The 24,986-nt window shown below is 38.2% G+C and overlaps 1 protein-coding gene across 2 annotated transcripts in view; it reads left to right on the top strand.

The window, feature by feature from the left end:
* The window catches only part of PDGFD (platelet derived growth factor D), a 257,241-nt gene that overhangs the window by 222,139 nt on the left and 10,116 nt on the right, over positions 1-24,986 (top strand). For both annotated transcript variants that reach the window (XM_001154475.8, XM_522165.9), the window contains exon 6: positions 15,132-15,346. In XM_001154475.8, the coding sequence (XP_001154475.1) occupies positions 15,132-15,346 (215 nt within the window). The remainder of the gene's footprint in view (positions 1-15,131; positions 15,347-24,986) is intronic.

Below are 24,986 nucleotides of genomic sequence, written 5' to 3'. Positions count from 1 at the left end.
AAAGGCTGGTTTGCGTTGTAGATATAAAGGTATTTCACCAAGATACAGCTTGTTTCCTGCACTTTGAAATATTAAGAATACTTTTAAGAGCTGTGAACCTGGGCTGCTTTAGCACAACCATTTATAACATTTGGGACAAAATGACTAATTAGTTAACTCCTGCCTGGGCCTTCTGCTTATGGCTTAGCTAAGAGGGGGACAAGAAAGTCCCTGGTGGCCCTGGTGTTATGGAGATACGCCATGTGCAGATCACTATAGCCCTGAATCTCTCCAGGGCACAGATTGGATTCAATTTAAAGAAAAAATTGCTTTTCTGTAAGACATTGCTGTGTTTGGATCTCTACTAGGTCAACTTAAAAGAAAGTAAAATATGCACATGTTTTGAAAACCCCAGAGGAAATTTTATATAAAAATAGTATTGGACAAACGAGCAATAAAAGCTGACTCTGTCTTCAGCAATTCAAGGGACAGCCCTTCTTGGCATCTTTTTCCTGGAAATATTAAAATTTTGAAATCACCTAAATCCATTACTTTTTTTCCCCCTAGAAATTGTGTTGAGTTGGAGGCAGGAGGCCTGGTTTCAAATTCTAACCTTGCCACTTACAAGTTTTGTGATTTTTTTTTTTTTAGCAGGTACCCTGATCTCAGTTTTCTTATTGGCAATGTGTGTGCAATAACACCTACTTCTGGGGACTGCTTCTGGTGCCATCAAGAGCACCTGACACTTCATACGTGTTCAAAAATTGTTAGCTAGCTATAATGACTTAGAATTCTGAAATATGTTTGCATTACGTCCTTGGTGAAGCCTACCTTGTCCCTTGTTCTGTGATGTAGTCCCTGTGATGTCTACCCACCCCCTAACTTGGTAAAGTTAGGAGCACTTAAGACACCACCTCACTTTGTATGTCCTACTGCTGCACTGTTATTGTACTGTTGTTTCCTCTAAGAGGATCTGGGATCCCAGCACCTCCTATGGTTCTCCACTCTGGCTGAATATTTAATAACTGAGGGAGCTTTGAAAACCTTCAGATGCCTAGTCCCACCCCAGATACATTGACTCAGAATCTCAGTGGGGTGAGACTGGGATATATATTGATATTATTTATGGTTCCTAGGAGAGTGATCCTTAGAGACAGCCAGTGTCAAGAAGCACTACTTTAGAGATTGTTCATCCTGTATCTGCAGTACTTGGAACAGTCTCTGACATATTTTAGATGCTCAATTAATGTTTGTGGGATGGAATATATTACTAATCCAGTGTTAGCCTATTTCTAAAGTTTATAGAAACCACCCCATAGACTGGAGAGGGTAGCTTTATTAAAAATGTCTTTGGTTACCGAAATAACCTTGCAAGAGCATTCAAGGGGACATACTACTTGATGTTTGTGACAAAGTAAACATCGTCTCTCTCCCCTGCTGGCTTAGGTTGCATTTCTTAATCTCTTGTTTAAAATGGCCCTAAGGCATTTTTGTACCATTTAATTTAACCCTGGCAAGTCACCACTGTCTCTGCTCTTGTATAAATGTGCTGATTTAATTATTTATCATTCCATTGATGCTGAATCACCTGCATGTATCACAAAAACAGGGGAAGTCAGGTTTAATATTTCAGCTGGTATTTTCTGCTTTGAGAACTTAAAAATACAAATTCATGGCTTGTATGCCAATGTATGAGGAGGGGAGCAGTGAATAAACAGTGAAAACAGGAAAATAGCGATGGATAATGGAAGTCCATTAGGTGTCAAATAAAACTTTGCCTTTTCAGGATCTCCATAAAGTCTCCTTCTATCAGTATAATAATTTCTTAATGATGTTGTGCAGAAGCAAGCTCATCATTTATGAATGTCTTTTGAGCATCCATTCTTCTGATTTGTCCAGACAGATGGAAAGTGGCATTTTTCATGATTGCAAAGAGCAGGATTCTAAGATGACATTTGAATGTGAATATACAAAACACAGAGTTTTATGAACTCTGAAATAGAATGCAGACACACTGAGTAAAGAACTTATAATGAATCAGGAATATTTAAAATATGAAGGTTCATATTTTACAATTAAATGATGTGTTTTGCTTCTTTTTATTTAGTAGAAGGGAGGTGAGGTGGTAAGTGAGCTTTTTGTTCTCTTCAAGAAGAGTTGAAAATGGCGAATGCAAAAGAACAGTAAAGTTTTGGTGAGGAAAGAGAGAGAGAGGAAACAGATAAAATTACCAAGTATTGAAACCAGGATGTCAACGCAATAATGTCTACATTTTTAAAATTCACAAGTAATAGATAAGCTCAAACTTGTCTGTAAAAGCTTCTGGAGTGAAGATAATATAACAAGTTAATATATTCAACTTTCAGTTTCCTAGGGGGTAATGGAGAAAAGGGTAGCATATATAATTGAAATCTGTAGATAACTGTAGTTTCAAACCTAATTTTTGCCAGTAGTTTCAGCCTCATGCTTTAACCTCAAAGCTGCCCAGAAGTTAATTTTTAAAAAATTAGTATTTTAAGTTCAAATTGCATTTACTTTTTATGGTAGATATACTAATAATGAGTATCGGAAGTGTGCATAAAATTAAGTGAAATTATATGGGTGTTCTTTCTGTAAGCTACATAAATACTCCTTAAATTGCTGCATTACCACTGCAGTTTAACTAAAACTAAACTACAATTCATTGAAAACATATGCCTCCAGGGCAATCAGGCAGGAGAAGGAAATAAAGGGTATTCAATTAGGAAAAGAGGAAGCCAAATTGTCCCTGTTTGCAGATGACATGATTGTATATCCAGAAAACCCCATCATCTCAGCCCAAAATCTCCTCAAGCTAATAAGCAATTTCAGCAAAGTCTCAGGATACAAAATCAATGTACAAAAATCACAAGCATTCCTATACACCAATAACAGACAAACAGAGAGCCAAATCACGAGTGAACTCCCATTCACAATTGCTTCAAAGAGAATAAAATACCTAGGAATCCAACTTACAAGGGACATGAAGGACCTCTTCAAGGAGAACTACAAACCACTGCTCAATGAAATAAAAGAGGATACAAAGAAATGGAAGAACATTCCATGCTCATGGGTAGGAAGAATCAACATCGTGAAAATCGCCATACTGCCCAAGGTAATTTATAGATTCAATGTCATCCCCATCAAGCTACCAATGATTTTCTTCACAGAATTGGAAAAAACTACTTTAAAGTTCATGTGGAACCAAAAAAGAGCCCGCATCGCCAAGTCAATCCTAAGCCAAAAGAACAAAGCTGGAGGCATCACGCTACCTGACTTCAAACTACACTACAAGGCTACAGTAACCAAAACAACATGGTACTGGTACCAAAACAGAGATATCGACCAATGGAACAGAACAGAGCCCTCAGAAATAATGCTGCATATCTACAACTATCTGATCTTTGACAAACCTGAGAAAAACAAGCAATGGGGAAAGGATTCCCTATTTAATAAATGGTGCTGAGAAAACTGGCTAGCCCTATGTAGAAAGCTGAAACTGGATCCCTTCCTTACACCTTATACAAAAATTAATTCAAGATGGATTAAAGACTTAAATGTTAGACCTAAAACCATAAAATCCCTAGAAGAAAACCTAGGCATTACCATTCAGGACATAGGCATGGGCAAGGACTTCATGTCTAAAACACCAAAAGCAATGGCAACAAAAGCCAAAATTGACAAATGGGATCTAATTAAACTAAAGAGCTTCTGCACAGCAAAAGAAACTACCATCAGAGTGAACAGGCAACTTACAGAATGGGAGAAAATTTTTGCAACCTACTCATTTGACAAAGGGCTAATATCCAGAATCTACAATGAACTCAAACAAATTTACAAGAAAAAAAAAGAACCCCATCAAAAAGTGGGTGAAGGATATGAACAGACACTTCTCAAAAGAAGGCATTTATGCAGCCAAAAAACACATGAAAAAATACTCATCATCACTGGCCATCAGAGAAATGCAAATCAAAACCACAATGAGATACCATCTCACACCAGTTAGAATGGCAATCATTAAAAAGTCAGGAAACAACAGGTGCTGGAGAGAATGTGGAGAAATAGGAACACTTTTACACTGTTGGTGGGACTGTGAACTAGTTCAACCATTGTGGAAGTCAGTGTGGTGATTCCTCAGGGATCTAGAACTAGAAATACCATTTGACCCAGCCATCCCATTACTGGGTATATACCCAAAGGATTATAAATCATGCTGCTATAAAGACACAAGCACAGGTATGTTTATAGCAGCACTATTCAGAATAGCAAAGACTTGGAACCAACCTAAATGTCCAACAACGATAGACTGGATTAAGAAAATGTGGCACATATACACCATGGAATACTATGCAGCCATAAAAAATGATGAGTTCATGTCCTTTGTAGGGACATGGATGAAGCTGGAAACCATCATTCTCAGCAAACTATCACAAGGACAAAAAACCAAACACCACATGTTCTCACTCATAGGTGGGAATTGAACAATGAGAACACATGGACACAGGAAGGGGAACATCACACACTGAGGACTGTTGTGGGGTGGGGTGGGGGGAGGGGGGAGGGTAGCATTAGGAGATATACCTAATGTTAAATGACGAGTTAATGGGTGCAGCACACCAACATGGCACATGTATACATATGTAACAAACCTGCACATTGTGCATATGTACTCTAAAACTTAAAGTATAATAATCATAAAATTAAAAAACAAAACAAAACAAAACAGAAAAAACATATACCTATGAATTTAAGGACAATGTATATTTATTCAAGTTCATAGCATAAAATGCAACATTTCTAAATTAAGAAAGGATCAGCCCTGACTGGACATTAACGGAGAGGTGATTTATGGAGATAAACAATCTAAGTAAGATCTGTTCTTTTTCTTATTCCAGGAGAACTTGACTTTCTAGAATGATAGTGTGTTCACCAAAGAAAAATCCAAGACATAATGGCAAGGAGGGAAACCTGTTTTCAAAGCTTGTGTTGTGATTAAAATATGAACAAAATTATTGGGGTGTTCCAAATTAATAGTTTTAAACTAATAATTAAAATATATTGTTCTCCAAAAAGTAATCATTTTTAGATACGCATGCTAAAATTCAAATCCACTCCTCTTTTAAAAAGTGTTTTAGACTCGACACAGTGGCTCACTCCTGTGATCCCAACACTTTGGGAGGCCGAGGTAGGCAGATCGCTTGAGCCCAGGAGTGAGAGACCAGCCTGGGCAACATGGTGAGAACCTGTCTCTACAAAAAATACAAAAGTTGGCCACGCGTGAAGCATATACCTGTAGTTCCAGCTACTCAGGAGGCTGAGGTGGGAGGATCACTTGAGCCCGGGTAGTTCAAGGCTACCATGGGCTGTCATTGCACCACTGCACTCCAGCCTGGTCAACAGAGTGAAGACCCTGCTTTAAAAAAAAAACAAAAAACAACAAACAAACAAAAAACAGTATTTTAATATTGAGTGCAGTAAACATCTTGATACTAAATTAGTTCCAAATGATGACGTTTGAAATATGTGATTTTTACAGACTCTAAATGGTTAGATGTTACAACTGTGGAACAGTTACCAACGCATTTCCAAGGATCTAATACCAATTCTATTATTTTCTCCATGACATTTTGCTCTAAAATCTAAAACATTTGACTCTAATTTGCAAATTATTTACAGGTAAATAACTAGCATAAGAAACTGAGAAATAAATGAAATAAATGTTTTATATCAGTATGTTTTCATTCGTTCTGAGTTCTCTTAAGTCAGAATAGGTTCTTTAAAAAAAGTTATCATTTATTGCTGTTTCTTTGTCATGCCACTGCATGCTAAACAGGAGGACACAAGTTTTGATTTTTCAAAAATGATTTCAAATGTAGGAAATTATTCAGAGAGCATTAACATATGAACATATTTTAGAAACTGAGTGCTTGCAATTTTCTCTGTCTGCCTATTTGATACCTGGGTTAAGAATTTGACAAAAGCTGTTGGCCGACACCAGTGATGAGTCAGATCAGTCAGTCTTCAGATATCTGTAACTACATCTCTGTAAATTAAGGAGGTACTGGTGACATCAGTAGATAATAGACATTAATAATAATTTGTGTTGCTTATTAATATTACATTATTGTTAATAATAGTTTCTATTATTGAAAGATGGTTAGCTTCATTGAGTTTCCTGAACCATGTGGTATATTTGGTACCTTTACCAAGTGAAAGTTTTATTTATCAATATTAAAATTGTTTGACATAAATTTAATAGAAATAGAGCAAAAGAAAGAAGGATGTTGCAATGGAAAGAGCATGGACTTGAGAGTCAAACTAACTTGTAATAAAACTCTAACTCAAATCCTAAAATCAGTAGCAGTGGCCTTGGAGAAGTCAATTACAGACCCCTGATTCTCTATTTTCTTCTCTTTGTAAAATGGCTCTAATTATAAGCACTTTGCAAATTTGTGTTAGGATTAGGTAATGAAAGAGTATCTAACACCCTCAATAAATGATAGCTACTGTTATTATTTGAATTGCTTGCAAAACTCTGCACAGAACCAAGATATTTCTATTAATTGCTCTGCTGTCTTCCCTATGAGGCTCTAAGATAACCATCAGTAATCTGGAGAGCCTCACAGATAGTATTTGGCAAATATTGTCATATTTAATTATCTGTATAATCAGTGTACTCATTAAAAGTTTACAAAATTATCTCCAAGTACTAAACTTTTCTGATACTATTTATCCAGAAATTTTCTGACACTATTTTGCTTATTGGATGTTTTTTCTGCTAAGCTTTCCTTTTAGAGACTTTTGCCACTGTTTATGACTCGTATGATTTGTAAGTATCTAGCTGCCTCACTTACTCTGTTTGCCAGCAAGCATTCATAAAAACCATATTGTTGTTTATCATGTTGTGTGTCTATGAGGGCACACACATGAAATATTTTAAGAAAATCTCAGCAGTGGGACAACTTTCAGTTGTTTTTCCTCCTGGTGCCTGTGCCACCTCTGCTTTCATCCTAGACACAGTTGTCCGTCTTTGTGGATATCCTAACCCCACCCTCATTATCAAAGTTATTCCCCTCATCTAGGCATGTCATTCAAATGCAAATCAATAGGAAAAATCCATTTGACAGTGGAAAGCCATAGGTAACTTTTAGCGTCGGATGAACAAATGTGCATTTTCCACTGCAATTACTCTTGTTAAAGAAAAATGTGTGTTCCTTGTGTTTGCTGTGCTAATTTTTTTCTGTGAAGCATTGGAAAATGATTATGGGATTGTTTTCCTTTATGCCCCACTAGACTTAAGGAGACACTACACTGCTCCTAGAGCATATATGCTTGTAGGCACTGCTGGTGCTGAGAGATCCAACTCACTGAGTGTCTTTACTTGCTAATATAGTTATGCATTGTGTCCCCACCCAAATCTCATCTTGAATTGCAATCCCCATAATCCCCATAATCCCCACATGTCAAGGGAGAAACAAGATGGAGATAATTGAATCATGGGGATGGTTTTCCCCATGCTATTCTTGTGATAGTGAGTGAGTGGCACAAGATCTGATGATTTTATAAAGGGCAGTTCCCCTACACTTGCACACATGCTCTCCCTCCTGCCACCATGTAAGACGTGCCTTTGCTTCTCCTTCGCCTTCTGCCATGATTGTAAGTTTCCTTAGGCCTCCCAGGCAATGCATAACTGTGAGGCCATTAAACCTCTTTATAAACTACCCAGTCTTGGGTGTTTCTTTATCTCAGTATGAGAATGGACTAATACACTTGCAAAGGATAGTGTTACGTCTGATGTAATCAAACTGAACACACCTGATCATTGGCTTTTTGTATTTAGTTCAAGGTGGGCATGGCCTTCCATTCCTTAGTAATCACCAATTACAGAATCTCAGCTCCTTCTAGTTTTAGGTGCTTCTGATTTAAACTTCCTTCTTTGATCTGTGTTACTCACTTCAGTAATAATGTGGGCATACCTACTGAGAGGTAGGATTTAGACCTGTGCTTCAAACACTCAAAACTCATTTAATCTTAACAAGTTCCTTGGCAGGAGCTACTGTGGTTCCCATTTTGCATAGTAAAAGAAAAAAATTCAGAAAGTTTCTGTGAGAGCTAGAAAATAGAGAATCATGACATGAACTTGGCCTTGTTGGCTGCAAAGCTCATGCTGTGAGCAACTCAATGGTGTTTAAAGCTCAGGGATTCATAGTCTAGTAAATGAGAACAAGAAATTTTAAGACCTTCATCTCCTAACTTGTTTTTTTAAAAATTTTTCATTTCATAGATATGCTTTATACATCACCCAGGTCATGAATTCCCAGGGTTTAGAGAATTGCTTTATGATGGTGTTACTGCTTTCATGGCTAATTCAGTGCCTTCCAGATATTCATTCAGTCATCCATTGATTTTCCAGTACATATGTGCTGAATATCTACTTACGTCCAGTGGCTTTAGGCAAGTCACTTAAGTCCTCTGCAACTCAGTTTCTACATCCATCCAATGGGAATTGTAATATCTAAGATGAGGGTTTGCTGTGAGAATTAAATGAAATTTGATTTTGTGAAAGCATCTCACAAAGTGCTGGATACATAGTAGTTGCTCAGTAAGTTTGCATTCACAAATTGCTTCACAATGCTTCTAAACCTTGAAAATCAGGAATTGTCTGATTAAGAATCTTTTGCTGTGATTTAGGTTAATTTGTGTAAAAACAAGTGGTAAATGTTTTTATTCTTTAGATGTTAAACCCACATGTGGAGTCACAAAATTCAGTGTCTTTCATAATTTTAAGTTAAAGTATCCTGATAGTCCCTCATTAAAACTTATAAAATAATTGTCCTTTCCAGATTTATTTGCACTTCTGCATTGGGATTGAAATGTGAAAACAGTTTTCATAATTATGTGCTGATTTATAGAAGAGGGAATCTGAAAATCACAGTGAGGTTGTAATATTCATAAGGATGAAGACTCCTGGTGAATTTATGAACCTTGAGAAAGGCTGAGAGCCCCTGGTTGTTTAACAAAAATAATACAATTATTCCTATAGTCCCCTCACCTCCCACCCCACCCCAAAGCATCATAAACCTGGTGCTGCAACATTAAAGGGAAATGTTTAGCACTTTTCATAACAGATTATGGCACTGTCTCCCATTTGACAAAGGCAATGTTCCTTAGCACCTTGATGTTTGCATCTGAGAACCAGTCTTCTCAAGACCATGCTCTACCATGTGTGCCACTCCTTCTATATTTCACGGATCTTGGTGCCAGTCATCTCATGCATCTTGGTTTATCCTTGGCAGAGATGGTTCTAAATCCTAGTTTCTTAATTCTAACCTAACACTTTCGCACTACACCACATCCTAGACTAGTCTTGAGATAAGATCCAAACATTCAACATATAAAGTATTAATAATACTCTATGCATTCCTGAAAGATAGTTGGAATTGTTTCACCTTTGTGATAAAAAATTAAACTGAAAAAAATCCATGGTTTATCTGATTCATTCAGGTAGTAATTATTGAGTGTCTATTTCTTGCAAAGGGAATCTGGCACAAAGACGATGTTGTGCTTCCTTCAGCAGCACCTTGCTCCTAATCGTTGAAGTCAAATGGTTTTAGAAGTGAGCTTGAATGAGCTGCATTTGGTCCTTACATTAGGGACAAAGTACTAGAAGAGAAGGGATAAAAAGATGATTAGCTCTCTACCTCCAACAACTTTTTTAGTTCAATAGAAAAGAAGCACCTGAATATGGATGCTTCTTAACTTTTGATGGGTTTACATCCCAATAAACACATTGTAATTGGAAAATATAGTTAAGTCAAACCACATTCAATACACATAGCCTACTGAACTTCATAGCTAAGCCTAGCCTACCTTAAACATGTTCAGAACACATATATCAGCCTATAGTTGGTCAATATTATCTACCACAAAGCCTATTTTATAATAGAGGTTTAATAGCTCATATAATTTATTGAATACTTTACTGAAAGTGAAAAACAGAATGGTTTTATGGGTGCTCACCATTAACATACACAGCTGAAAGCACCATCAAAAAGTAAAAAAAAAAAAATCATGTTGAACCATTGTAAGTTGGACTATCTGTAAAGAAAACAAAACAAGGTCTATGAAGTAAATGCTATAATAGAGGGCAGAAAAAGTGTGGTGAGTACATACAGAAGGAGTCATAGGAGATGTAGAGTGAATATGCCTTTTGACTTGAGCTCTAGAAGATTAAAATAATATAGCAAGCTGAGATGCCAGAGAAAGCAAAACAGAAGAACAAGAGCATGGTTTTCAAAAACATCATGGCCCTACTTTGAGTGCTCATTCTCCACATGCCATCACCATGTGGTAAATATGCACTAGTATGTAGGCTGCTGCTACATGCCTGCTAAGAGTTTATAAAGAACTTTAGCATTATAAAGGCTAGACCTTGTAACAACAACAATAAAATGATTACTGGTGCCAACATTGTGAAATTCTATCTCTAATGAAAATACAAAAATTAGCTGGGCATGTGGCACACACCTGTAGTCCCAGCTACTTGGAAGGCTGAGGCGGGAGAATTGCTTCAACGTGGGAGGCGGAAGTTATGGTGAGCTGAGATCATGCCACTGCACTCCAGCCTGGGCAACAGAGCAAGACTCTGTCTCAAAAAAAAAAAAAAAAAGAAAAGAAAAAGATTACTGGCTATCTTCAAGGACATGCAGCAGTTTAATTGGATTCTCTGACAGTCTGTGGATGATCAAGAGAAAAAAGCATGTGATTCTACTATCAGAATAAAGATTGATGAATGACCAGCACAATGAAAGCCAACTGATAACTTAATGTTTAGAGACTGACTCAAGGAAACCATCCTCTTGTTGACCAAAACAAGCAGTAAATTATTGTGCATGTGGAGAACAAAGGTGCTTTCCCATGTTCAAAGTGAGGAGATTATTTTGTTTCATAATGAATTTTTGTATTCAAAAAAACAGACTTACCTTTACATACCTTGATTTTGACCCAGTAAGGCACATTTTGGACTTCTGTCCACCAGAACACGTAACTTGTATAAAATAATAAATATGTTTCACTTTAATAAGGAATAGATTTTTAAATTTTTATCTTAAGCTGATCACCACCCATGTTGTGCTTGCCAAGTATGTGAAATATTATATTGGTTTTATCTGTCCTACAGAAACTAGAATCTTTAGGATCCTGGCATTTGTTCCCACTGAGGACAAATCATTGCTATCAATCCATTCAGCTCCTAGATGAGGCAAGAAAGGGTTCAAGGAGAAATGAGGACAAAAGGAAGAGTGTGCATTGGCCAAAGTCCACTCGGTTCAGATAAAAGGACGAAATGTTTTATCACAATACCAAAGACAAAAGTGGACTCTGAATAGCTGCCTGGTTTATTAGTCAGAACTGAATAGATGGATGAGGATACACAGCTGCTCGTGCTTGGGTATGTGTATTAATGACATTGTGAAAATGACAGGTTAGTGCCTATGGGTGCACCTAGGAAGCCAGGTCATTTGCACAGCAAGTGGTCCTCTGGTGGGAAGACTTCAGCATCGCTTGTGGAAGCTGCTCTCTGAACCCTCCTTCAAATCTTTACACTGGGCTCATAATGTACAAAAGGCATGAAGAGGCCTGGATTCAAACTCTGGCTCTACCACTGACTGGTTGTATGGCTGTGGACAAGTTTTTTTTTTTTTTTCTTAACTTTTGAAAGGCTCAGTTTCCTCAACTGCAAAAGTAAGAGTAATGATTGTATGTAATTCATAGCATTTATGAGTATTTCATGCACTCATGATGAACACAGCACTTAGTAGTCTAGATGGCCAGGATCAAAAAGAACAGGTTGACTCTCCTTCCTCCCACACGTAATATTAGAAACTATAAAAGGGTGTGCATTCACGTCCCCATTCTAGAGCTCAGATCCCAGCATTCTTATTACATCTCAAAGCACCTCTGTGATTAGGCTGCACCTAGAGGCAGGGGCTGCAGAAGGAAAAGTGCTCCCCTGTGCACTGTGCAGCACCCCACACTTTACCAGTATGTCCAAAGGAAGTTTTTGAGGACAGGGGAGCCTTCCCAGCCTTTCCAGAAAACTGCCTGTATGAGGCCCAAAAAACTTAATTGATGTCAAAGAGCTTTGATAAAGCAAAACTAAAATTCAGAATGACAGAAAAAGAGGGATTATTCCATGATGTAGACTGGGATGAAATAAGGGACGTTAGCTGAAATTAGCGGGCCCTTGAATTAAATTTGGAACACCCTTGATGCTCTGAAATGTTCAGCTATGGAGACTGATGCAGGAACGGAAAGGGCAGCCCCTCTCTCGGTTGACACCACTTGGCCTGTCTCCCTCCCAGAAGTCTCACTCCAGAATTCTCCTTCTAACCCAAGCACCAGAAACCTTAATTGCTGCTCAGCCTCTGTCTGGCTCCCTGCTCTGCTGCACTGGCTTATCAGTCTTCTTTGACTGGAAACTCAATATCCCCTGCAGAAAGTCTGCAATCACGCTTTGAAGTTATTTGCATCCAGTCAGAACAACCTTTCAGTTCTAATTCTAAATTGAGTGCCTCGGTGGTTTCAATCGCCTGATATGTAGGGCAGGTGGATTCTACAGCAGTCACACTGGGTCACAGTTCTTAGTGACATTAGTGAATTGATGCATAAAACTGACAGAATTGTGAATCTCCTCATGGTGAGTAAGAAATGGAAGTAACCAATGCTAGTCAAAGAGTTATACAATGTGAGGAGTTTGGTTTCAAATAGAATGAGGCTTACATGCCTTCTCCTGGTTTGTGGAGGGCACTTTGGAGTTTATTGGAATTCCCATAGGGAAGGCATGCTGTACTTTGGCTTGGGTGTCTTCTGAAGATAAGGATGTGGCCATTCACCACCCAACCCCGGTTCAACATCAGACAGGAAAGTCCAGTACAGCCCTCATAACATTGGTCTTCTTCTTTCAACTAATGGCTTACTGACCATCCCTCTATTCTGCTTAAAGTGACAGAGACTATGGAGCAAAAGGGGGAAAGGCTTCAATTCCAGTTTTACCATTCACTGTTAACTCTTAGCAAATAATACTCACTTCAAATGGGTGGGGAACAACTAAATGTAGTCATATCTGTAAGGTTATGACATAGTTCAGCAGAGGGCTGAACGAAAGCAGAGACTCAGTGTTGCCGCTTGCGTCCTGTCCCTCTCTGCCTTCTCACACATCACGATCCCTTCCTGCTAATTGTACCTCTTTAGTCCTCCGTGTTAGACAAATATCTTCCCATTATCACAAGCAGCAGATTTGGCCCTCTGCATCAGCCCTGTTCACAAGCCCAGGAATGCACAGGCCAGCATCAGTATTTATCTCAAGGTGACACTTGTAATGGATGATTGCTGCACTTCTTAATCCATTTCTGTAATCCTTTCTGCTTTGCTTGCAGTTATTTTCAGGGCTTTAGCAGCAATAAAATGGTTCCTTTCCCAAGACAGAGTTCATTCAATTTAAATCTGGATTGATTATAGCTAAAGTTATGACATGTCTTTACAAAGGAATAAAAAAACAGCAATAAATTATGCACAGTGATTATTTGGCATTTATTTAGTTCCCACAGTATCCTGGGCTCAGCGTATGACAATTGGGGATAAATCCCTGCCCTTGAGAATCAAAGCACAGTTGTAGATATAAAAAGACAAACAGGGATGCGGTTAGTGGACTCATGGTCCACACTTGTTCCTGCAATTTTCCTTAGATGCATTCTACTGACACTGTCCTTGACTTTTGACCTCTGCTCCCAAAGGCTTTTTTTCTTCCTTCTCCTTAAGCAGTTTCGGTTTAAGCCTAAGACATTTACCAGGGCTAGAGTTTAGAATGAACATGGTGATAACTTCCTAACATTCATGGGATTCCTTCTGTGGTGGCCTGGTGCACACGAGGGTGTGCATTGGGAAAGGGTGGTGGGTTCTGTGCAGACAAAAGGACTTGCTTCTAACTGTGTTCTTGTGAGAAGATACTCATGTATGTATGCACCAATAAGAGGATTTGGCTGCCAAATGGATGGATAATTGGATGGACTTGGAGAACACGAAATCAAATCTAATTTGTGTAACACAATAATGCGAATTGAATTCAAGTAAATATTTATGACTTAGCTTTGAAAATATTGTGGTGCTTTTAGTTCATAGAAGTCCCACTGACCATATCCCTTGATAATCATTTATATAATGTCCAAAGAAGAAAACATAAAGAGGGAGAAAGACGTAGTATATTTTTAAATTTTGTCCATTTGACTTTAAAGGAAAAGAATGTGAGAGGGGGAGATTCAAATGAATCAAGATTAGTAAGAATAGCTGGCATTGAGTGCCAGGCATGTTACATTCAATTCTTCAAATGATTACGTGTTATAGATGAGGAAGCAGAAGTTCAGAGCCATTAAATAACTTTCCAACTAAAAGGAAACATAGCCATGATGTGATTGAAGGCAGTTGTAACTTTACTGCGGCTCCAAAGCACTTAACCACTATGCTATACTGCCATCTAGGACCCAGTGCACAAATATGCACCATATTCACACACAAAAAAATCATTTTCTCTAACATGTTGATTAACTTTGAAGTTAAAAATAAAACTAAAACCCTTTTCTTTATTACATTTATGTGTGAAATTTCACTGCCAGGTAGACATAATACAGTGGTTGTCTCTAATGTGTCCTAGATATAATTTAAATTTTATTTAAGTGATGGCTTAGAGTCAGGATTTATTTAGAATGAAGAAGCAATTTATTTTGTCTTTTTGAAGATAAAGGCAATGATTTTAATTTGCCAAATGTTTCATTTTCTTTCCTCTGAACTTTTTTTGCATAAAAAAGATGCAAGGAAATTTGAACCAAGACATGAATTTTAGCCAAGATTTTTGTTTTGTTTTGTTTTGTTTTTGTTGTTATTTTCAAAGGGTAGATGGGATCAAGAGAGAAATTAGGTCTTTTACTTTAGGTTCCCAGTAATTGAGAGCCTGAGGATGGATTTAATCCCAGGATTAAAGTTGTCCTCACAGAATCTTCCCACTCTATTCCCCAAAACACATGCTGAACAATTGTGCTTACTGTTGCGTTTGCTTACACAGTGCATGTATTTGCTTACAGTTGACCTGGATAGGCTCAATGATGATGCCAAGCGTTACAGTTGCACTCCCAGGAATTACTCGGTCAATATAAGAGAAGAGCTGAAGTTGGCCAATGTGGTCTTCTTTCCACGTTGCCTCCTCGTGCAGCGCTGTGGAGGAAATTGTGGCTGTGGAACTGTCAACTGGAGGTCCTGCACATGCAATTCAGGGAAAACCGTGAAAAAGTATCATGAGGTATGTCATTCTTAGATTTCTTGTTGCAATGCTTAATCTATAGGATTCAGGAAGACAGGGCCATTGCATACAGTTGTTCAGGTTGTTCATTGCACAAGGGCACCCAGCCAGGGTTTGATTAGGAGCAGAAATTCTACCCACACTAGGTTTGCCAAGCCAAGTGTCCTGATGACAGGTTAATCCTATCCTGACGAAGGCACTGTTTTTTCTAATTTGAACAATACACCATGTGGATCAACATCAACCTTGTTAGAATATATAATCAAATATGTGATATAGTAATTTCAGAGCTTGACCTACTTGCAGAAAGACAGAAAAAAAAGAAATATGATGTTATTCATTTATAGGATATGACGGCACAATCTCATAAGCAAAACCTTAATTCAATTATATCATTTAATAAATTTGGCACAATAAAGATAGCAAAATATAAATTGTCAAAGATCTTTTTATTTTCTAAATATGAAGTATGTTTCAACCGGAAATGCTCAGTTTATTTTAACTATTATTAAGTGCTACTCAGGGAATCAGCTCTTGGATTATGCAAAAATAGACAAAAGTAAAAGAATATAGGAGGAACAAAAACTTAAAGAGCACAATAACCTTAATAATAGTAACAATGGCATTTATTGCTTGACAAAAACTATTATAAGTAATCATTAGCTCATTTAGCACCCCATCAACAATATTGTAAAAATGTTGCTATTTTTATTCTTTTTTTATAGGTGAGTAAACTGAGCCCTAAGAGGATCAGTAAGTTGGCCAGCATGGCCTGGTCAGTAAATCACAGAGCCAGGACTCCAACTCCAATCCACTGGTTCCAGGGTCTATGGTTTTTCTTATCACTAGTAATATATAGCACTTTATTGAGCATAAAAGATAGGCCGGGCGCGGTGGCTCACGCCTGTAATCCTAGCACTTTGGGAGGCCGAGGTGGGTGGATCACCTGAGGTCAGGAGTTCAAGAACAGCGTGGCCAACATGGCAAAACCCCGTCTCTACTAAAAATACAAAAATTAGCCAGGCGTGGTGGCAGGCACCTGTAATCCCAGCTACTCAGGAGGCTGAGGCGGGAGAATCACTTGAACCCGGGAGGCGGAGGTTGCAGTGAGCTGAGATCACGCCATTGCACTCCAGCCTGGGTAAAAGAAACTCCATCTCAAAAAAAAATTACATATATATATATATATATGTGTGTGTGTGTGTGTGTCTGTGTGTGTGTGTGTGTGTATATATATATATATATATATATATATATACACACAGACACACACATAGAGAGAGAGAGAGAGAGTAGACTGAAGAGGAGTTAGAGCTGTTCCGTGACATAGGCAGCATCTCTAATTACTTTATTATTGTGGAAACACATGCAAGTCACTAAAGTTTAGACTCAGTTTTCACATATTTAAATGGGACTGAGAAATTAATATATCAGATAACCCCTTCCAGAGTTGCTCTGAGGGTCAAATAAAATAATGCATATGAAATATATTTTGCAAGATGTTAAACATCATGCAGAAATATGTTTTAAAATATAAACTAAAATATGAAGCAAACGTCATTGTTAGGAATTACTGTTTGAGTTGCTCTCCATCAGTGTCCACAGCAATCCCATTACTGGGTATATACCCAAATGATTATAGATCATTCTGCTATAAAGACACATGCACACATATGTTTATTGCAGCACTATTCACAATAGCAAAGACTTGGAACCAACCCAAATGCCCATCAATGATAGACTGGATAAAGAAAATGTGGCACATATACACCATGGAATACTTTGCAGCCTTAAAAAAGGATGAGTTCATGTCCTTTGCAGAGACACGGATGAAGCTAGAAACCATCAGTCTCAGCAAACTAACACAGGAACAGAAAACCAACCACCACATGTTCTCACTCATAAGTGAGAGTTGAACACAGGGACACAGGGAAGGGAACATCACACACTGGGGGCTGTCGGTGGGTTGGGGGTGGGGGGAGGGATAGCATTAGGAGAAATACCTAATGTAGGTGATGGGTTAAAGGGTGCAGCAAACCACCATGGCACGTGTATACCTACGTAACAAACCTGCACGTTCTGCACAAGTATCCCACAACTTAAAGTATAATAATAATTTTTAAAAAGTGTCCACCACAACAAAGGAATAGGTAGTTCTCTCTAAACAAAATCTCCAGCTTTGTAAAACTGTTTTTTGGAGGCTTTTGTGGTGGTGGTGGTGTTTTGGTTTTGATTTGTATTTTGAAAACAACACAAAAATCGTAGTAAGTTAGGAGGTAACTTCTGGATTAAGCAAAAATGAGTATGTAATAATTGATATTTTCAACTTGGAAAATGTAGGAAATTGTTCCACCATGACCATACTTACTTCAGACAGGGAAACACTATTTTAGCCCTACATGGAACATATTTTCTTAGTCATAAGAATTGCTTGATCCACCCCACTGTTTTCAAAGGAAAAAAAATGTTCTCATATCTAGAGAATGCTATCATCTATGTTCATTGTGTTTTATTTTTGTATGAACTGATGAACTCTAGATTGGATGTTGTCCTTCACTTCTAAGAACCTGAATTTTATAACCTTTAATCATACCCCAAGGATAAATGCAGAATGCAGTAATCAGGTTATAGTTAAAATAATCTAGGAAGTGACAAGGTCTCTACCTAGTAGTAACTGTGAGGAAGAACATTCAAGGTCAGGACTTTGATGTATTTGTGGAGTGCTTTATTTTTATCTTGACTGTATGCTCAGATAGAATTTTTAGCTTGATTTAAAAAATTACTTATTGTGGGAAGAGCAGAGTGAACCATAGACCCCCAAAGACCCTTGCCTCCCAGCCAGTTAGTTTTGAAGAACCCTGAAGGCCTGGCTACCCTCCTCCTCTTAGTTCCTTTCTTATCTCTCTACACAATAACCATTACTTGCAAATTTCTGTTCTCAGTTAATGTGTAGAGGGGAAAACTCTTGATCTCTTTGTTCAGTCGCATGAGTGGATTTGAAACATTGGCATCCTTTGAAACTGTATCTAAAGCATCTCTTTAAGACATGTGTCCTAATATTTTTACTTCTAGAACTCTGCAAAGCTCTATAAAATCACTCTGTCAAGTGCTGGACAAAAGGAAAAATAAACATCCATCACCAGCGAGTAACTGCTTACCTGGAACAAACACTCCTGTCATATGCCCCTGAGACTCCTGAAATACCTTTGAGATGTGTCACAATTATCACTGTCAAGTGCCCTGTGGGAAACAGCAAAAGGCTTATTCCATTTCCAGAAGTGGGGGTTGCTTGAGCCTAGTCTCATTAGGGAAAAATTCTAGTCCTTTATTCTGAATTCTGTGTCTGTATTCTTACCTCTGAGAAATGAGAAACCAGTTTCCCCAGCTCATGGTTGCAACTGATGAGATGTGAAATGAGATTCTGTGAAAGATGAGCACCCTTAAGGGGGTAATGAGACCTTGTCACATAACAGGCTTGTGTGATTCTCCACAAATATTTCAGTGCTCAACCTTAAGGAATTTAAATCTGGGAAACTGGAAAGCTTCTAACGAAGCTAATATCATTGCTTTTTTCACAGGTCATATTAGTTGTCCTGTAGGGTTTTGAGCGGTTTTCACTGTGCAGTAAAATGTGACTGTCTTTATTATTTCTTGCTCTCAAAAGTTTGTAGGTACCCTGTTGAAGTATTTTTCCTCTTTCTAAACAATCATTCTATGCTTCTTGGAATATACTAAATATAGAGTAGGAAAAATACCTTTTCTTCTACCCTTCCTAGGTTCATGGCTGAGGCCACTATAACAAAAGACAGAATAACAAAGGAAAAGTGTACTCATTTATTGAATATGTTTTACATGACACAGAGGCCTTGGTAAGGAAGACCCAAAAAAGTGGTTCAACCTGATAATTTTTTACAGTAAGTTTGATAAAGTGTGGATAGTTGTGGAGAAATATGATAGGGCAGAGTATGATCTAAGGGTAATAAACTGGGGGAAATTAGCAAGGCCTGTTTGTTCAGATTCTTCTTTGTTCTACCTTTGTCTTTGGAGATAAGGATTCTTAGGCCAGGAGCAGTGGCTCATGCCTGTAATCTCAGCACTTTGAGAGGCCAAGGTGGGATGATCCCTTGAGGCTATGAGTTCAAGATCAACTGGGTCAACATAGTGAGACCCCCATCTCTACAAAAAATAAATAAATAATAAAAAAAGGAATTATTTTTAAGTAGCCAACTGTGGAGGATGTGTCTGTGGTCTGAGCTACTTGGGAGGCTGAGGCAGGAGAATTGCTTGAGCCCAGGAGTTCAAGGTTGCAGCAAATCATGATCATGCAACTGCACTCTAACCTGGGTGACAGAGTAAGACCACATCTCAAACAAAAAGGTGGGGGGGAATTCTTCTTTCTTCTAGGTATAACAGGGGCACCTCTCACATGAGGGTCTTATGACTTGCTACATGGGAAGGTCAGAAAATCCTAGGTTTTATGACTTCCTTCAGGATGAAGGGTGAGGGGAAGGTCAGAGTGATCTTTCTGCTTTTCTTGTTTTCTCAAATTCCTTCAGCTTAAAACATTTGGGAGTACAGTGTCCTGAACCCCATCATCGAATATAAAAGATAATTTGGGTAGTGATTTTTGTTAAAGGGAGGATTCCAGAAAAACATATTGTGTAGACAATTAGAAGAAACTATTATTTCAGTTCTCTTCTCTTGATAGTGTATAATGAAGGAACAGGATATTTCCTAAAAGTATAGTAACCTATTAAATTATTACTCAACTGTTTTTCATGATTTGGTGCCCTGGCTGTATCCATTTAGTCAACAGCCAAAAACATAGGAAGCATCAAAGAGATAAAGATAGATGTTAATTTCCTCTGTTCTTCCTCTCATAATTTTCTCAGGATGCTTGACCTAACCACCTGCGCTGTCTAATAGATCCTCCTGTAGTGATAGGAATAACCTATATTTGCAATGTTCCATATGGTAGTCACTAGCAACATGTGGCTGTTGGGCACTTGAAATGTGTGTAGCACAAATAGAAACTAAATTTTTAATTTTATTTAGTTTTAACTAATTGAAATTTAAATTACCACACAAGGCCATGACTACCTTGTTGAATGGCACAAGCCTAGACCTATCTCTGATTCTGGCACATTTATAGCATCTAGAATCACTTAGACATCTAGACAAAATGAAAAAAAAATGACTTCTTCTTGTTCTAAGGTAGAATTTTGTATTAAACATTTGCATTTTATCACAGTTTAAGAGTTAGGAGATGTATTAATAAATTGGTACAGATTATCCTCAATGATGGTTAGATTTAGATTTTTTTTTTTTTTACTTTTCAGTGGGTTTATGGGGGGTATTAATGCATTTTCAACTTAAAATATTTTTAACCTCCAATGGGTTTATCAGGATATAGCCCCATCATAAGTCAACGAGCATCTGTATTTATACATGAAATATGAGGTTAGAGTAATACACTGTTGACCTTCAGATTTGAGGTAAAAGAATAGTACTTTGTTTTTACATGTTTGAAACATCTGTTATTGAAAAAAATGTACCTAAATTTTCTAATTGAGACCAAAGAAACAGAAAATAAATTTCGCGCAAGGAGTTTTCCTTCTCTAGCAATAGGGAGGGAGTTTTTGGGTCATGATTATACCTAACCGTAACAAAAGCCAAGAAAATCTCTTTTCTATTATTTTTTTGGAAACCTCATAGCTAGAACTTGTGGAGTCTCTCTGCCTCTTGTCCTTTCTCCACCTTTGAGTGAAGCCTCATGGTCTGTGATGTTTTCCTACCAAGAGAGGGCAATAGAGCAGAAAACTTGCAGGACTAGAAAAGATGTGGGTTCTGGTTCCAGCTCTGCCACATGGAGGGGCAACTGAGGACCAGCCGCTTAAAACTTCCCAGGGCCTCAGGTTTCCTCACTTAATCCCCATAATAACCTACACTTTTGAGTTCCCAGGCAAACCTGAAATTACATCATATTCATTATCTGTTGTTACACTTTATCCTGCCCCCAAAATCTTATTGAAATTGTGTAAGGAATAAAAACAAATTGGTGGTTGAAATGCTAGGTAAATGCAAAAAGAATAAAGATATGATCCAGAACAGTAAATGTTTATAGACTGCTTACAAAAAGTTAATTCACTCATCTTGACAATGGCAATGATAACACGTGTGCTTCTTACCACCTGGGGATACTGGGTGAATGAAGGCATCTGAAGACTATAAAGTACAAGACAGATGTGGGTGGAATTAGATGAGAGCCTGGTCTGGCTTTCTCAGTTCTGATTACATTTCTTCCCTGATGACTCACTTACAAGTTAGTGAACTCCTTGTTTAAGTATTACAAACTGCACACCCTCTCCCTTCTCAATCTAGCTTCACATCAGGCCTTCCTGCCAAAGCGGCAAACTTGCCACATGGGGCAAGGTACTCCCCAAGCAGACAAGGCCCATCTGTGTCATGAATGATACCCAATGCTAATGCCATGCTCTGAAATGTAGTGCCCACCCAGGCTTTCCATTATGTTTTCTGCAATTGGTAGGCTGAACATGTAGTCAATAATCCTCTAAGGTGCTGTCAAAATCATTTAACTATTTAGTTCTGTAAAGTTAAAACTGCAACTGAGCACACCTCATAGTAACCCTAGAGTCTCACAGAACGCATCTATTTGAAGTAAATATGCACAGATGTCATGATTGCATTTTCAAAATTCATGAGCATGTTATAAACTCCCACTATAACCCAGCTTTTTGTCACCTTCAAGCTTAACTTCTTAGTATAACACTGTTGAGCTGTTTGTCATTTATGTCTTTTTAACTGAGTACTATGTCTTGGGACTTGATATCAGTCCTTCTGTTACAATGCCAGCCACTGCTGTGATTATTGCCTGCAGGTTGAGTAATTACTCAGGGAGGAAATAATATGTTATCCCTTCTCAAGATATTTTTGCTTGTAGTCACTTAGGTTTCAGAATAATTCACTAGCATCCCTTAAAAATATTGACTCTGTGTACATTTTTTATAAAGGCTATAAGCATGAAAGAGATCAAAAGAGAAGCTTTTTTTTTTTTCCTTGAGAAACTGTGTGTGCTGAAAACAGCCTGGTTTAGAAGTTAGGAAGAGACTGGGCGCAGTGGCTCATGCCTGTAATCCCAGCATTTTGGGAGGCTGAGGCAGGCAGATCACCTGAGGTCAGGAGTTCAAGACCAGCCTGGCCAACATGGGGAAACCCCATCTCTACTAAAAATACAAAAATTAGCCAGGCGTGGTGGCACGTGCCTGTAGTCCCAGCTACTTGGGAGGCTGAGGCAGGAGAATCACTTGAACCCGGGAGGTGGAGGTTGCAGTCACCCGGGATCACACCATTGCACTCTAGCCTGGGCAAGAAGACTGAAACTCCATCTCAAAAAAAAAAAGGAAGAATCTTAAATAAACTCTTAATGATTTGGGTTTATATAATGCATTTGTCCTGAAATACGTACTTGTGTTCCTATGTCAGCCATTAATTTGAGAACTGTTACAAGGCCTTAACAGCCTTTTTTTTATATTCTCAATAAACAAGAACCAGACTCAGCAGATAGCTTTTCTGCCTGGTATTGTTTTATTAGTGTAAATAGCTTTATGGTGAAGATTTATTCAGAGGTTTATTGGCAACAAGGTGAGTAACTGTAGTTAAATATCTTTTGTGATGAGGTAATTTGCAAAACTGAGCATCTTTGATTTTGTATGGTGATATGAAACCCACCAATTGGCTCAGTCACACTCCATTTAGTAGACGTCAAGTTTCCCTGGCTTTGTGTGGTTTTCCAGAGTGGAGAGGAGTCAAGATCCCCATTTGCACCCATAGGTGTTAAGAAACGCTGGTTGCCCGCCAGTGGATTTGTTATTTCTGGTTGTGTGCTTCCAGCTGTGAATCATAGCTCAGAAAATAAGGAAGTGTTGTGTGAGGGTACCTATTAACAAGTGCCCTTCAGCTCCTATAATTAATTCAGTGTTCCTTCCCTTTAAAGGTGACCAGATAACCTATAACCAGCCAGTTTGCTTTCTCAGATAAAGGCTTTTCATTTTTCTACATGCCCTCAAATCAGCCTTGCTTTCTTCCTTCTTTCAATGCTGTGTACCTGAACCTAAGACTATTACATGAACTGAAAGCTTTGAACATCAGTGCTGTGATCATCCAGTAAGGCAGTCCAATTTCCACTTTGTTCAAATAGTGCTCTCCTGTCTTGTCTGGGAAAAGGTGTCTGCCAATTCATTTTTCTCTTCTTATCAGCAAAACACATATATACCGTGCTCACGTTGCTTAATATAAAACACAGAGAAAATCCCTGAACAATCAGAAGACCAGTTAGAAAAACTGCCCAGGCTCTTGCTCTTATCCCAAAGCACACACTTTGGTTTGCTGTCAAATGAGAAAGCAAATCGACAAAGCTCTGATTTTACAGGTGCCAGTCATCACAAATTATTAGGCCTTGATAACAGTCTTCTTTAAACAAGGAATATTTATCATATGCTCAACTTCTTAGGAATAATTTCCCTCTCCTGCATCCCCTAGTTCTCAAATCTCTTTTACAGGCCAGATAGTCTTGGAAAATAGCAATTAATTCATCTTGGAGAAATTCTTGGCAAAGCTATGGGAGTCCAAACCCCAACCCCTTCCAAGGTACCTATTGTAAGTGCAATAGAATTGCAGGAGATGATAAAAGAATCAACTATCAAAACTGGCCTTTGGACTAGCTTTACCAATATCAAAATTTCTGACACTTTGTCTCCCTAAAGAACTTTCTTAGGGCATTCCTTCCTCCACCCCCTGCCAACTTTGTACTCACAAGTCTTTTGAAGTTTTTCTACAAACAGATCTCCACCTTCCATTCTGCATCAGCAGAGTGCCCTAACTTGATTGAACATTAAACAAATGCAGTGATTTATTCCCTGCCTCACTGGACCGTCTATGGAACAGCATGGCAAAATTCTAAATGAAAGGAATGTGCAGACCGTGATGCATGAGTGCAGGGGACTCCAGGCATCTAACTTTCACCTAGGACAAAAGTTCAAGCAAAGCATCACAGGTCTCCCTGCCGGTTCACATGGGGAGCCAGACACACCCTTGAGACATAAAAGGAAATTGAAGGCATGTTAGAGAGGCCTCAAGTCAGAATATGCTAGGAGCTTAAATGTCCTGATCCCAGGTCCTGGTCCCAGGTCCAAGTCAGGGGAAGACCCTGGACAAGGTACTTATCCTCCTTTAGAATCTCAGTATAAAGTGGGCATAATGATACCTTTTCCACCATGTGAAAGATTTGTCTGAGGGTAAAAAGAAAAAAAAATAGTGCCTGTGCAAATTATTCAAAAACTGTAAAATGCTATAGAATTGTTTAATGGTGCCATGACCAAGTTTAGAATCTAAAAGGAAAATGGGACAAAATCAAAAATAAAGGCTAACCAGGATCTAAGAACATAAAGTAAATAATATATTAATCTGACTATGTATATTAGAAAACAAGAATGGAATTTTACCAAGTATATGTCTATGTAATAGCTAATATTTCACTAAATGAAGGCCACTGCAGGGAAGAAGGGTTGGCTTCTATTTAACTACTAATTTAAGAAATTATGTTTAAACTTATGAATTTAAA

The sequence above is a fragment of the Pan troglodytes genome, chromosome 9 (genome assembly GCF_028858775.2).
Source record: "Pan troglodytes isolate AG18354 chromosome 9, NHGRI_mPanTro3-v2.0_pri, whole genome shotgun sequence".
NCBI lineage: Eukaryota > Metazoa > Chordata > Mammalia > Primates > Hominidae > Pan > Pan troglodytes.
The sequence above is the reverse complement of the archived record's forward strand: the minus strand, read 5'-3'. Positions and strand labels throughout refer to the sequence as shown.